The sequence below is a fragment of the Liolophura sinensis genome, chromosome 4 (assembly GCF_032854445.1).
Source record: "Liolophura sinensis isolate JHLJ2023 chromosome 4, CUHK_Ljap_v2, whole genome shotgun sequence".
In the NCBI taxonomy this organism is placed as follows: Eukaryota; Metazoa; Mollusca; class Polyplacophora; order Chitonida; family Chitonidae; genus Liolophura; species Liolophura sinensis.
In genome coordinates, this window is record NC_088298.1 from 8,810,796 (window position 1) to 8,826,071 (window position 15,276).

At 39.9% G+C, this 15,276-nt stretch overlaps 1 protein-coding gene across 1 annotated transcript in view; it reads right to left on the bottom strand.

Annotated features, from left to right (window-relative positions):
• LOC135464380 (uncharacterized) overlaps positions 1–15,276 on the bottom strand; it is a 173,902-nt gene that overhangs the window by 81,065 nt on the left and 77,561 nt on the right. Inside the window, 7 exon segments of the mRNA XM_064741806.1 lie at positions 9,482–9,619; positions 10,339–10,589; positions 10,981–11,263; positions 12,415–12,585; positions 13,487–13,690; positions 13,917–14,069; positions 14,490–14,779. Coding sequence (XP_064597876.1) covers positions 9,482–9,619; positions 10,339–10,589; positions 10,981–11,263; positions 12,415–12,585; positions 13,487–13,690; positions 13,917–14,069; positions 14,490–14,779 — 1,490 coding nt within the window.

Below are 15,276 nucleotides of genomic sequence, written 5' to 3' on the forward strand. Positions count from 1 at the left end.
ATATCCTGATGATCGTCAGTCAACAAGCGAACCTTCGCGGCGTATCTAATGAATATTCAGACTTATAATCACAGCCAATGGATTGCTGTTTAATATTTCAGGCGGGAAATTGCCGTACAGGGTGCAAATATTTTCACCTGCAAGCCAAGCACAGTTTGAACAGCATATCTGCGGACGGCAATCAAGTCATCTCCATAAAACTTCATGTAAGATGACCTAAAAGCTACAAGCGTTGTCGACTGTTTATTGTCAATGTATGTCCCGAGAACAAAGAAAGTGGCAACAGGGAATCTTTGATCCATGACCGAACCAACCCCTCAAATGTAAGACAATAAAAACACAAATGTGTCTTAACAAGTAAGCCTGCTCACTCTAATGCACAACACAAAAGCCAAGCATTGTAGTATTTATTTGTTGTTCTTAAATTTAGTTATTTATTTATTTGATTGGTGTTGTACGCCATACTCAGGAATATTTCACACACACACACACACACACACAATGGCAGCGAGCATTATGGTGGGAGGAAACCCAGCAGAGCCCTGGGAGACAGCCATGACCACCCACAAGTTGCTGAAAAACAAATTTCAAAATGTTTTATTTGCCTCTAAAAATGCCCTTTTGGGGGGTGAATGTCTAGATCAAACACAGTTATGACAAACCTTCTGGACAGACAAACAGGGTGTAGTTGACAATCGGTCCCCAGGGTATTGTCACAGTAGAATCCGCCTGGACATTCTTTAACAAGCGCTCTGCCGCACTTCATCCTGGTATGTCCCTGATGGACACAGCTGGTAGATACTTGACCCAACAGGACACTTGTGGCCGGCTGGGCACTCGTATGCAGATGGCTGTCTGACTGTTTGGCCCTCAGGGCAATAGTAACCTGTTAACCGTAACAAATGACAAATTAACAGCAACAAATGATTTAGTGATTGATGACTGTCAATCTAATTTAGGCGCCATAATCATCAAATACCATTCAAGAAACGTTTTTTTTTGTTTTTTTTAATCATTTACATGACTTCACATGTTTGAAACTTTCATAAATGCAGACGATTACAATATTTGAAAAACAACACTTTTTAAAGCCTTTTCTTGACTGTCAAAATTTCAGGTACGATGTTAGAGCTTTTTTTCAGCCTTTAGAAATTGATATTTTGAGCACCTCACAGATGTTATCTTAAGAAACTGGACCAAAATTTCATCTTCCAATACCAAAAAACTTAACATAGTGACAAGGTTTTAAATTTTGACTGGAGTCAGAAATTTGCTTCATGGAATTGGCCCCAGTAACTTGAGATACCCTTAAATTAATGCACGTTTTAGTTATAAATCCGCACTGTTGTAAAGTAAATTCGAGCATCCCATGTCCCATTCTTCAGGGTGATTTTAATCTCACCTGGGTCACAGTCTCCATCTGGTTGGGCTAGTCCGGATTGATTACAAAACATTCCTGCAGTACACGGCAGGACACCAGGTCGAGTTGTGAGCCCCCTACACTGGGCAGGAAGTGCCCCCGCCATGCAGGGCTGTGGGGCAGAGCTCCCGGAGGGGCAGTAGTGACCGACAGGGCATCTGTCACCTGGGGAGAAAAAACAAGGCAGGGAAAAAATCAGATATTGAACATGTTTACCGTCAATAAAGTCACTTGTATATATCTTTGTTATATTTTGTTGGGGTTTTATTATCGCCTGTCAGTATACATGTAAATTCTGCAACATCGACGACGCTTCGATTATATTTGGAGAAAATTTTCATCTTTACAAAAATTTGACAGCAAAAACATTTAGGGCCTGCTAGCAATCACTGTATGAGTGACCAGCATTCTGACATTCACAGCAAGCAGCCGTAGACAGATTCACCATCACTGGTCGGTTCCTCTTAAACCCTTACCCCGACGCCTGACGGTCTTGCGATAGAGGAGTTCCCACTGCAGTAGTACCCATCATCACAGTCTCCACGTGGTGATGACATCATATCAGTGTCACAGTACTGTCCAGGGTCACAGCCGAGAGGAGCCGAGCTTCCTATTGGACAATATTCACCTGGATAACAAAGACGAATAATAGAATTACGTTTCAAAACGTTTAATTAAATGGAAAGACTTCTCCCATATTTCATCTTAAGTAGCTTTTTTTCCAGTGAAATACTTTTTTGATTCTCAATGATTCAAACACCTTGAAGAGTTAATCGTTCACTTTTTGTCCACTTTATATCAAAGGCTCAAATAAGCTGTCTAAAATGTTTCTTGTTTGCATATTACCCAAATTATAAAGTTTCCTCACCACATCTCAAATATGTATGTGGACGGAGCTGTCTAAAATGTTTCTTGTTTGCATATTACCCAAATTATAAAGTTTCCTCACCACATCTCAAATATGTATGTGGACGGAGCTGTCTAAAATGTTTCTTGTTTGCATATTACCCAAATTATAAAGTTTCCTCACCACATCTCAAATATGTATGTGGACGGAGCTGTCTAAAATGTTTCTTGTTTGCATATTACCCAAATTATAAAGTTTCCTCACCACATCTCAAATATGTATGTGGACGGAGCTGTCTAAAATGTTTCTTGTTTGCATATTACCCAAATTACAAAGTTTCCTCACCACATCTCAAATAAGTATGTGGACAGAGCTGTCTAAAATATTTCTTGTTTGCCCGTCATATTACCCAAATTATAAACCTTCCTCACCACATCTCACATGTGTCTTGTTTTGATGTTTTAAGTCCAGAGGACTCTAAACTAACTTAATATAAAAATTTATTATTAATTGCTCAACTTTTAAAAGACAGATTTGTCCTCACTCACCTGCAACACATTTCCCCCCTTCTGGAGAAGTGGGCTGTGCCAAGTAAGACCCTAATGTACAAAACCATCCCATATCACATTTTCCTGTAGGGGTCACCAGGCCTTCCCCATCACAATAATATCCAGGTTCACATGGCTGACATCCAGTTTCATTTGCTTGACCTTGTGAAATAAAAATTAGAGCGAAAATCATTGAATTACTATTCTAGTATACTTCAAACTTTTCATACTTCCTGTGGTTCCTCATTCTGAAATTTGAACTGTTCTTAAAGGACTGAAATGAAACATAAATGAAACATCGGCTGGATACAAAAATCTGTATTTCTGGAACCAACTGGAGATATAATAGATGTTAAGTTAATGAACCCCACAATATTTCAGACTTTAACAAAAAACAAGGTCAAAAGACCTATTTTTCTGACCAAAATAATTATATTCAAGAGGCAACAATTTTAAGTCCATGAAATTTTACTGAAGTCAGTTTGATTGTTGTTTTACGCTGTACTCGAGAACATTTCACTTATACAGCAGCGGCCAGCATTATGGTGGGAGGAAATCCATGACCATTCGCAAGTTGTTGCCAGACCAACCCACATACGGGCCGGAGAGGAAGCCAGCAAAGAGCTGGACTTTAACTCACAGCAACTGCATTGCTGAGAGGCTCCTGGCTCACTGCACTGCACTGGCCTGCTAACCACCTCGCCCACCTGACAACATTTTTGAGATGTTTCATACCCATAATGCGATTAACAAGTAGATCAATTTTGATTTTTCGTTAACAAATGGGTTATAGAAAACAGACAAAGAAGAAGAAGACACTCTTCTCTCAGAAATGGTACGAAACAATGTTTAGTTGGTTCCTCAATTACATACAGTGTGATCGTGTTTTTCCTTTCTCTTTAGTTCATCTGCACTTGTTTGTACTGAAAAATCCTAAGTGTCAATCTCTCCCCTACTTCATTAAAACTGACAACTGTTTATCCCTTGATACAATTCACCAGTCTCATTCTAAATCTACTTTTTTCAGTGGAATTTATGCAGTGGAGTTAATATGAAAATGACTCTAAAATGTGTCACTATAAAGATGCAAGCATCATAAAACTGTGCAAAGTATTTCTCTATACCTCATAGTTCTCTCACAATGTCTGAAAATACTGGTTGGAGAGGCAGTTGAAAAGCTTGAAGAATTACAGTACTTGCTAATTATTACATATTATTTCTTACATATTTCTTTGGGGACTGGTGTAAAGATTGTTTTGGAAATGGAGCTTGTAATTATCAAATGGAATGCAGCTTCATGGTCTACAAGAGGTACATGCGAATGTTTAGTTACAAACATGCAACTCTAATTCAAGCTGCTTAGCCAGTTAGAAACTGTATCTTAGTCGGCAAAGTAGAACATTTTGCTAACAATTTCTCCAACAAAAACAACAGCTGCATCTACAACTACCAATAATCGTTGTTCATGGCTATGTAGTGACCATGTACACTTGTGGGATCATGTCGGTGGGATTTCTCTTAGCGGCGAGTGCTTGAGTACAATGAACAACTATCAACGTCTGTTCTGGATGTGCACGCAGGCGTAGAAATCAAGTACAAATCGTGCATGAGTTCAAGTCCAGCCACACCTTCCCTCTCTGGCCGTACGTGGGAAGGTCTGCCTGCAACCTGCGGATGGTCGTGGGTTTCCTCCAGGCTCTGCCCAGTTTCCTCCCACCATAAAGCTGGCTGCCGTTGTATAAGTTGAATATCCTTGAGTACGGCGTAAAACACCAATCAAATAAATAAATAAATAAATCAATCAATCAAATTGTGCTTCGTGGGAGACTATGATACACTCGGTTGTAACTCACGTGTCTTCCTTCTACTCAAATCAGAATTACATGTTTGCAATTAACAAATTTTGGACTCGACACATATTTTTGGTCCCCTTACCTGTGAGATTGTTGAAGGTTCCACGAGGACACTTGTACTGGATGTCATACTGCGTGCTGATTGGACAGTAATGACCCGACGGGCAGAGTTTGTCTGTGTACGTGGTAGAGTTAGCTGAACAGAAGTAGCCTGCTGGACATGGGGTGCAGTCAGACTGACCGGTCAAATCCTGGATTGAGGGGAAAAAGATAAATAATAACAGTTTCTTTGTTTGTGTGAGACATAACGTAACAATGAAGGTTATTAGACAAAAACAGAAAATATTATAAGGCTGGTCTGCTGAAAATATTTTAATAATTACCACTGACTTTGTGGTGATAATTTATAATCCTTCTCAAGAATATTTCATACTCAACAATATTTCACTTATACTAGGGTGGTCATATTTTTTTTTTTTGGACAAGGAAACAAAAAGTATTTAGAGTAAACCAGAAAACCTTTAGCAAATTGCTGATAAACTTTCCCACATGGAATCGACGTGGGAGTCACCTTGGTTAAGCAATGAGGTTTGCTCGGAAGGTCTGATGAGAACCTATTGACACAAAGTTTCAGAACCAAAAGAAATATTTTTTTTTTTTCGCATGGCCTCAGCCAATGCGAATCTCATTGCACATTCATCATGCGGTCAGCTGACAAAAGTCTCATAGCACATGGTATGGCCCTATCTAAGCCATGCTGTGACTCCGCCACATCTTTTCAACGACCAGTCTGTTGGCATTAACTTGGGTGGGTTGAAAGTAGCTCACACACCATACCTTTCAAGGTAACCTGAAACTAATCAACAAAACTGCGGGTGTGACCTCTCAAGGCCTCGGCCCGAATGCTCTACAAATCCCTTTAATTTTGCTTATCCCTTCGGGGTGGAGTGATGAGAGGAGGGATTTTATAAAATTTATTTGCCTGTAAGAAGAGAATTTTGAGGGGTAAAATTTAAATACCCATTTTATATCTCAATTTCAACACCTAAGACCTCTTACCTGATAAAACCCTGCATAGCAGCCTTCAGGTAAAGTTGTCTCCCTGGACAGAAATGACCTTCAGGGCAAATTCCTCCTTGCCCAAGGTGACCACCAGAGGGTGTTGGCGTGTCCACACCCACTGTGCAGTAGTAGCCTGGGTCGCAGGCACCAGAGGGCGCTGTCAAGTTTGTAAGGTCACAGAAACATGCCACCTGAGCACGGCTGGCAATCTGTGTCCATCTCCAGACCAAGGACATTGCTGAAGGTTCCCAATGGACACGCAGTCCAGTTTCGACCTGTTCCAGTTGGACAGTAGAACCCTCTAGGACAAAGGCGATGTCCTGAACTAGAACTGCCTAGTAAATTAAAAAAATGAAATTCTATCTAAGTGTCTTGGAAGATCCTGCAGAAACAAAATATATTTGTTACTTCCACAATTGTTCTGATGAGACTTCATGCAAAAACACATCAAATCACAAATCACTGCATGCAGCCATATTTGGTGCTGTACTCTCAAACATTTTGGATGTCAGCGTGCTCCATTTCGTAAAATTTTACTTCATTTAATTCTCTGCAAAGTGGATTTTGTTTTCTTGTTTTGTTTAGCCTAATTTAGTGTTGCACATCATAAAATCTCCTTGAACCATTTTGTCAGATTCTGTCTCATTTGCAATTGGCCGCCTTCATGTAGATCACCTATAATTTCATCAAAGACTACTCAGTCTGCTGTTTTAAGGAGGTGAAACACATGTGATATATAGAAAACTTACAACCCACAATCTAATCACCATTCTGTACAACTCATTTATTTATTTATTTGACTGGTATTTTACATCATACTCAAGAATATTTCACTTATGCAATGGCGACCAATATGATGGAAGGAAAACTGGGGCACAGCCCAGGGGGAATCCTACGGACCATCCGCAGGTTGCTGACATACCTTCCCATGTACAGCTGAGATAAAACAAACTGTAGTACTGGTGGGGAAGTTTACTGTAGTTTGTGAAAACAATTATAATTCTTCAAGATAAAACAATCAAGGCTATATTTAATTTTAAAAGATTCACTTTGGGTATTGTTTTTCCAGCCTGTTCTTTGAGTTGGATACTTAATTTGCTTGTTTACTGTAAATCGAAACACACCCAATCTTGATCCTTTCAAGACCTGGATTATACATAAGTAGTGCGATTCAGATTTACGTAACTATTTACCTTCGATGACTTCTTCAGGTACACAGTAGAACCCTGCTGGACATTCCAGGCAATAGGATGCCTGGGAGAAATTGCATATGTGCCAGGATCACATGGTACTGGTACGCTGGTTCCCAGTGGACAATGTAAGCCAATAGGACAAGGCGTTTCAATGGGGTTCGGGACAGTGTCTCCTCCAGGGCAGTAGAAACCTAAGTCACAGAAATCCACAGGGGCTGAGAGGCCTGAAACGAGAAAAAAAGAAACATTTATTGATTGAAAAAGTTATAAGCTGCAAATATTTCAGGATCTTGTTTGATCAATTTGACTGATCTTACTAATACTGCAGGATCTTGTTTGATCAATTTTTATTGATCTTACTAACATTGCAGGATCTTGTCTGATCAATTTTATTGATCTTACTAATATTGCAGGATCTTGTTTGATCAATTTGATTGGTCTTACTAATATTGCAGGATCTCGTTTGATCAATTTGATTGATCTTACTAATACTGCATGCGATGCTCATGTAAGGAAAATTGTTAATATGCATAAATGTAGCATACTTATCATAAGAACAATGAATAAGTATTTATTTCATTGATGTTTGAGGATGTGGTCAGAATACGAGGGCAGTCACCACAATTTATATGCCAAAGGTCATGCAGCAGTTTGAACTAAAGTTGTTGGAGACTTGCCCATGGTCAGAGAGCCTCCCTGTTTTTAAATAATATAATTTGTTTTCACTTGAATTATGAGATCAGTCGGGTACATGGGTTCCAGTTTAAATCCATGTCTTTTTCCAGTTACCTTGCAATCTCTAAACTTACAAATCACAAAACTGTCAGAGCAGGATTTGAACCTCTAACCTCATTGGTCAGATCACCTGTGTTGAGAAGAACATTTCTACTGACGTATAAACTTCAAAGTTCTTTAGGGAAGCATACACGTACCTGTGCCATTGCAGTATTTGCCTGGATCACAAGGTTCACAGTCATTGACACCTGTATTCCCCAGGGCGTTCGTGTAGGTCCCGTTAGGGCAGGGTGTCGGGGCGCCCGACCCCATGGGGCAGAAATGACCCACAGGGCATATGATACTCTGGGAGCTATTAGACCCTAGTTCACAGTAAAACCTGAAAACATTAGAACAAACATTTTGTGCTCAAGTTTCTGATTTCATGCTTTACATGTTTCTCAATTGTTTTTTTTTTTCAAATACCTCTACAAACTGGATTACAACTAGCACTGTAAAATAAATATTTTGCAACAGTTTAATTGTTAATGAGCTATGTTCTTGAAATAGCTTTTCAACAGAAGCTGATACCAAAAACTGGTTGACAACAGATGAGGTCAGCAAATATGGCCCTTACTGTAAATCTTCAACTTTTTAAAACCACCAAAACACTTTTTTCAGAGGAATTTATGAATACAGTTATGACGAAAATGATAATAAAATGATTTGTTTGTGTCACTAAAAATGGAAGCTTCATAAAACTATGCAAATTATTTCTCTAAAATCTATAAATCTCTCACAATGTTTTTAAAACATTGACTGCAGACATGGCTGAAAAGGTTGAAGAATTCGGCCACATATAATTTCTCAGTTCCAGAGTAATGTTCTCAGAAGGACAATAAAATCACTCTAGACATTTCACTGTCTTTTTTTCACAATGCCAACAGCCCCCCAGCTATTGTCCTACATGAAAAAACAAAAGGTTCAGCAACAAAGTAACATTTTATAACCTTTACTTACTTCTAAAAAATACACTGCTTTAGACGAAATAAACATTAGGGCAGATATGAGTACAGTGGTCAGTTACTACATGTGTGAGTGAGTGGTCTCCCTTACCCTGCATCGCACAGCCACTAGGGGAAGTCCTGCCCATTTCAGCACAGTACTGACCCTCGGGGCAGTCTGTGCACTCCACACTTGCAGTCAGGCCAGTCAGGTTACTGTAAGAGCCCTTGGGGCAGGCTAGTGGGGCGGAGGTGCCCAGGGCGCAGAAGTAACCCTGAGGGCAAACGTTAGCATCTGCACCTGTAAACGAGAATTATTGTATTCAAATCATGCCATTCTTCTGTTGATTATGACTTCGCCTGTGACTAAATTGTACATTTTACACAATTCCGAAATATTACTGATCTCTGACAGATATTTCAGATGTTTTGCGGTAGAATGACATCTGCCTTGTAAAATGTAAATATCAGCACCAAAGATAATATTTTATGACATTTATTGGCCTCTAAAAATGCAATGTTTTGGCTTAAATCTTGGTCTTTTACCTTGCCAGTTTAAAGAATACATGTATTAAAACAATAGTTGTAAGCTATTTCCCATGCTTTCTCCTAGATTGATACGAAACTCGGGCATGTTTTTGAAAAAATGATTTCACCTTTTTTTTAATTTTTTTCCCTTTTTTGGTCAGGAGAATGTTTCTAGTTTATACAGTGGGTTTTACGGAATTTCACATGTAGTTTCAAATAAATTAAACTGTTCTGTTAAATTTTGCTAGTTTAAAAAAAATAGTAATTAATTCACATATAACTATCTTTTGAATATTCATACAGTTCCAGTACCTTGGTCAGGGGCTGAAATGTTGGCTCCTTGTTTACAAAAGTACCCAGCATCACAGAGGTCAACTGGGGTCACAATGCCTGGTACTGGGCAGTAAAAACCTCCCAGGCAAGGGGAACAACTCTGTTCAGCAGTCAGGCCTGGAACAAAACAGGTCTATAGTTATGTTGTATAACCTCAGGCAAATGTTATTCACTTGACAAGATAATAATCAAAAATCATTTATTTGAAACTAAGGAATCCACCTGAAATAGGCTTTGTTTAAAGGTGCTCAGGGTCCAGTGCCACAAAACCATTTCTCTCAATATCTGAAATACAATTTAAAACCTCACATTCTTTTTTGGGCTCTAGAAATTAAAATTTTGATGACCTTACAAATGTTATCTTTATATCAAAATTTACTATTGTGAAGACATTTTGAAATTTTAAAGGGGCTCAGGGCTCGATGCCACAAAAGTCATTTCTGTCAACATTCAAAATACAATATAAAATCAAATTTGATATAAAGTCAAAAATGTTATCATATGTGTATATATATGCTTGATGAAGGGACAGTAGGTGTGTTTACATATACTGTGTCTTCTTGTGGAGTAGCAAATCCATTCCACCAAAGTGCTGCCGAAGTATCATGCCCAAGACACCAGACATGACACCCCACACACTCATATTATACTGACACCAGGCCACCCAGTCCTGTTTCCTTGCTCTAACTTCTCAGTGCTGAGCGCCAAGCAACGCAGCAACAAGTACCATTTTTAAAGTCTTTGAAATGACCAACACCGTTTTGAATCCCAGGTCTCTGGAATCAGCTGCTGTTTTTTTTTTAGCTGTCTGCTTATGAAATGATGTTCACTATCACCTGTTAAATTGTTGAAAGTTCCGATCGGACATGGGAATTCCCAGCTAAACCTTGTTCCTGAAGGACAGAAGTATCCCATGGGGCAAAGCGTGGTGCTGTTGTCAAGGATGACAATGCCCATGGTGTTGTCGCACACATAACCCGCGGGACATGTGTCACATGACTCTTGAGTCTCTACATCCTGGTATGTTCCGTTGTCACATCGGATTGGTTGATCAGAACCCAGAGGACAGTAATGACCAATCGGACACCTGCATTTAGGAGCACATAAATTTGCATATGAATCGCTGATCTAGTATTTAAACACATCAGACAGAGGCATTTTAAGTATTCAATCTCTTTACTTTTATCACACAGTCTTTCCGTTATAAATTACTTCCCTCTGCGTTTACGAATGACAAAATTACAAACAATTCTCACCTAAAACCACATTCATCCAAAACATACGGCTCTCTTCAACAATTGGACAAAATTTTAATAGGATCATTGACTCACAAAAAAGAAGATGTGAAAGACAAATACACATACAAAAGGGACACTTGTGTAATATTTAAATCACTGAGTTAACCTGAACTCTCACATCAAACTGTTCTCAAGTTACACTGTTTCAAAATCAGTTTTTCCTAACGTCAAATTGCTTACCTGTACTCATAAGGTTGGGATGAATTTTGGCCAGGTGGACAGTAGTAACCAGCACTACACGGACCCTGGGGCAACTCCTGCCCCACTCCGGGGCAGTACTCTCCCCCTGGGCAGGGCACACAGTCCACTAGGCTGTCGTGATGGGTGCTGTCAAGGTAGTACCCCACAGGGCAGGGCTCAGGGGATTGACTTCCCTCAGGACAGAAGTGCCCCACCGGACACATGCTTCCAGTTATGTTGTCTGTGGGGGTAGGGCTGGATGCCTCCAGGGTACAGTAGAAACCTTTGATATGAAATTTTGATAGGAGTAAAATCTTCAAGTTCAGACATTTTCATGAATCAAAATTGTTTTTTAAAACTAAACATAACAGAATATGACATGTATGATTGGTAGTAAGGCACACCAATTTTACTTGTTTTACAATTCTTATAATTGCTTTTCAAATAAATCATTTTTTTAATGTCAGAGAGGGGTATAAAAATAAAAACTTGAAAATTATCTAATTTGTGAAAAATGTGAACCATTGTAGCAATTTTGTTTCCTATTAAAAATGTTTACATGACTGGAATATCTTGAAAAACAATGAAAATAATAAAACCAGGCAATCAAACAAAACAAAAAGAGAGATTATAGGTTTATTTTTATAACTTTTTTTATTTTATTCTAGGTTTGCCTGTAAAACATCAAATTAACTTAGCGTCACCTAAAGTTCACAAAATGTAAAGTACAGAAATCAACCATCAAATTTCACCCCGTATCCACTTCAGGAAAAGATATAGCTAACAGAATTTAACAAACGTATGTCATTCACAAGTGACATTTTGTTCACTGCTTGTCAAAAACACAGTGCCATGCGAGCAGCAGAAATGTCACAACCACTTTGTGAAATAACAACTTATATGTATATATCAGAGATACATGTGAGCAAAAGTCCTACAGGTATTTCTTGGCTGTTCCCTGTTTTATCTACCATATATGGGCCCATTTAACCTGATAAATTGGGTTATAAGTAAAAAGCTGCTCTCAAAACTTCCCCCGACATGGTATTTGAATGGGCTAAATATCTCCCTTGTCGTAATGCCTTTCATTTATTTATTTATTCATTGGAGTTTTATGCTTTATTCATGAATAATTCACTTACATATTTATAATGGCAACCAGCATCTTGGTTGGGAACCCACAACAATCTGCAGGTCTCTGATAGGCCTTTCCAGGTATGCCCGTAGTGGAAGCCTGCATGAGCTGGACTTGAACTCACAGCAATCACATTGGTGAGAGGCTTCTGTGTTATTGTGCTATGCTAGCACACCAACAACTAGTCCAACTGTCTTTGTTTGGGACTGCCAACTATCGATTTTTTCCCCTTTCACCACAAGTTTTCATCTTTTCACACATGATTTGCAACACAATTACATACATCAAAACTCTCTTACCGGCAGAACAGTTTCCTGTGGGTAGGGGTAAACCAGAAGTCTGACAGTAAAGGCCTGGGTCACACTGGGTGGGTGCAGTCGACCCCTCAGGGCAATAGAAGCCTGGCTGACACTTTCCACCTTCTGGGGACGATGGAGTTGCAGAACTTGAATTCTCACTGCAATACCATCCTGTTAAAAAGATACAATAATGGGAGATTTAATTGGTTCTAATTAATTCATTTTTCCAGATTTATTCGATCTGCAACATTGCGACCAGCATTATGGTGGGACTGTGGCCATCTGGTGGTTGCTGGTAGACTTTCCCACTTCTGGAGAGGAAGCAAGCATGAGCTGGGCTTAAATAAGAGCGACACAATTGCTATTGGTGAGAAGCTCTCGTCATTGTGCTGCACAAGCTTGCTAACTACAAAGTTTCAGCACCAGAAATAATATTTTATGACATGTATGTAATTGTGCTAAAGAAAAAAAAATTAAAATCAAATTTTTCTTCGCAAAGTTTAATCTGCCACACAGGCCATTATTTCCTTCTGAAAAAGCACTTTTGTAGGGCAAAACCAATACTTTTTGTCTGCATTTTTTTTTCAGTTTTAAAATCAGACGATCTTATTAGGTTGGTGATTTACTCCTGGTACAAAGGTCGGATGTTTACTCCAGGTACGAAGGTCAGTGGTTTGCTCCAGGTATAAAGGTCGGTGGTTTACTCCAGGTACAAAGGTCAGTGGTGCACTCCAGGTACAAAGGTCGGTGGTTTACTCCAGGTATGAAGGTCAGTGGTTTTCTCCAGGTACGAAGGTCGGTGGTTTACTCCAGTACAAAGGTCAGTGGTGTACTCCAGATACGAAGGTTGGTGGTTTTCTCCAGGTACAAAGGTCGGTGGTTTACTCCTGGTACAAAGGTCGGTGGTTTATTCCCGGTACAAAGGTCGGTGGTTTACTCCAGGTACAAAGGTCGGTGGTGTACTCCAGGTACAAAGGTCGATGGTTTTCTCCAGGTACTTCAATCTAAGTGAGGAAAATGTCTTGTGCAGAACGCCAATCACATATAATAATACACCTTACTCTTACAGTACCTGGTGAGCACTTTCCTGTGGGGTAGGTTAGCCCCGTTGTCTCGCAGTATTCTCCACCCGGACAAGGGAGACAATCCTCAACCGTCCTCGCCAACGTCAGGTTATAGTAGGTGCCGACAGGACACGGGTTGCTCACAGCAACAGCTGTCCCTGGGGGACAATAGTGGCCACTAGGGCAAGGTGTGTCTTCATAGGTGGCAGCACCTGTACAGGGAAGGAGTATACATCTGAGTAATACATATTCATAAGGCAGTCATTACCAAAAAGGTTTGTCAGCCTGAACATGATTGACATAGCGCTAAGTTGAAAATATCACATACAAAAATCAAAGAAGAATTATTTTCTTATTTTTTTTTTTTGTCTATGTTCTTACATAAAAAAAAATTGGAAAAAGAAAGTCCGATTTTTGGACTGAAAAACTCTGACCCACCTTCCAGGCAGAAGTAACCCGCAGGGCACTGGTAACAGACAGCCAGGCCTGTGGCATTACTGAAGGACCCTGCCTCACAGGGGATGGGGTATGTGGTGCCCTCGGGGCAGTAGTGTCCCTCAAAACATAGCCCACCCACACCTGTCTGTCCACCTGCAAGAAGAGATAAAACACAACATCATTATATGATCAACTCTCTGATTCAAGCAGCTTCTTTGCCTTTTCAGAGGTGGATATGTTCTCCAATAGGCAGTTGGAGAGCTGATGCCGGATACCATGGCGATGAGACATCAACCTAGCTTTTCCCAGCAATACAACGCAATACACAATTGATGACATCATTATATTTCAGAGCTATTGTTATAGATGGAGTCTGGAAATAATTTTTAAGTTGGTCCAAGACATAATGGCAAATATTAAAGATTAACTTTCACATTATTATGAAAGTTAAAATGTTATTTTAAATTACAGGACAGTTTTGTATTGTTCCAAACAGTTGGATCCCAAATTTATTGCAGGAAATTTTCCTTCTGCTGCTTATTTCCAGGCTTGTAGATGGCTTGATGGTCTTACCATCAAGCAAGCAAGTGCCATTGACCTGCGTCAAATTCCCGCCTGTGGGACGAGATCTATCCATCCCGTACTCGCAGTAGTACCCAGCCTCGCACTGCCCTGATGGAACAACACCGGCATACAGATCGCAGTAGTCTCCTCCTGGACATGGCTTACACTGTGACTCCTCCCACAGGCCGGTGTCATTGTTGTATGTGCCCATCGGGCAAGGTTGCCAGTTCACACCAGTCTGGGCGGGGCAAAAGTACCCCATGGGGCAAGGGGCAATTAGATCCCCATCCAGACAGTACCTGTTTGATTCAGAATTAAAGTTATTTAGAAATGACAATAACCAGAGTTATTTAGGAAGAGGTGGAAAGAGGCCGAAGCCATTTTTCTGGTTGGCTTGGTAACTTGGTAAGAATTCCAGATTAAAAATGAATGTAGAAAGACATGGGATGCGCCGTGTTACAATAGCTATGGGATGTGCCATGTAACAATAGCTATGGGATGTGCCATTTAACAATAACTATGGGATGTGCCATGTTACAATAGCTATGGGATGTGCCATGTTACAGTAGCTATGGGATGTGCCATTTTACAACAGCTATGGGATGTGCCATGTTACAACAGCTATGGGATGTGCCATGTTACAATAACTACGGGATGTGCCATGTTACAATAACTATGCAATGCGTCATGTTACAATAAGTATGAGATGCGCCATGTTACAAGAGCTATGGGATGAGCCATGTTGCAATAACTATGGGATGCGCCATGTTACAATAGCTATGGGATGCACCATGTT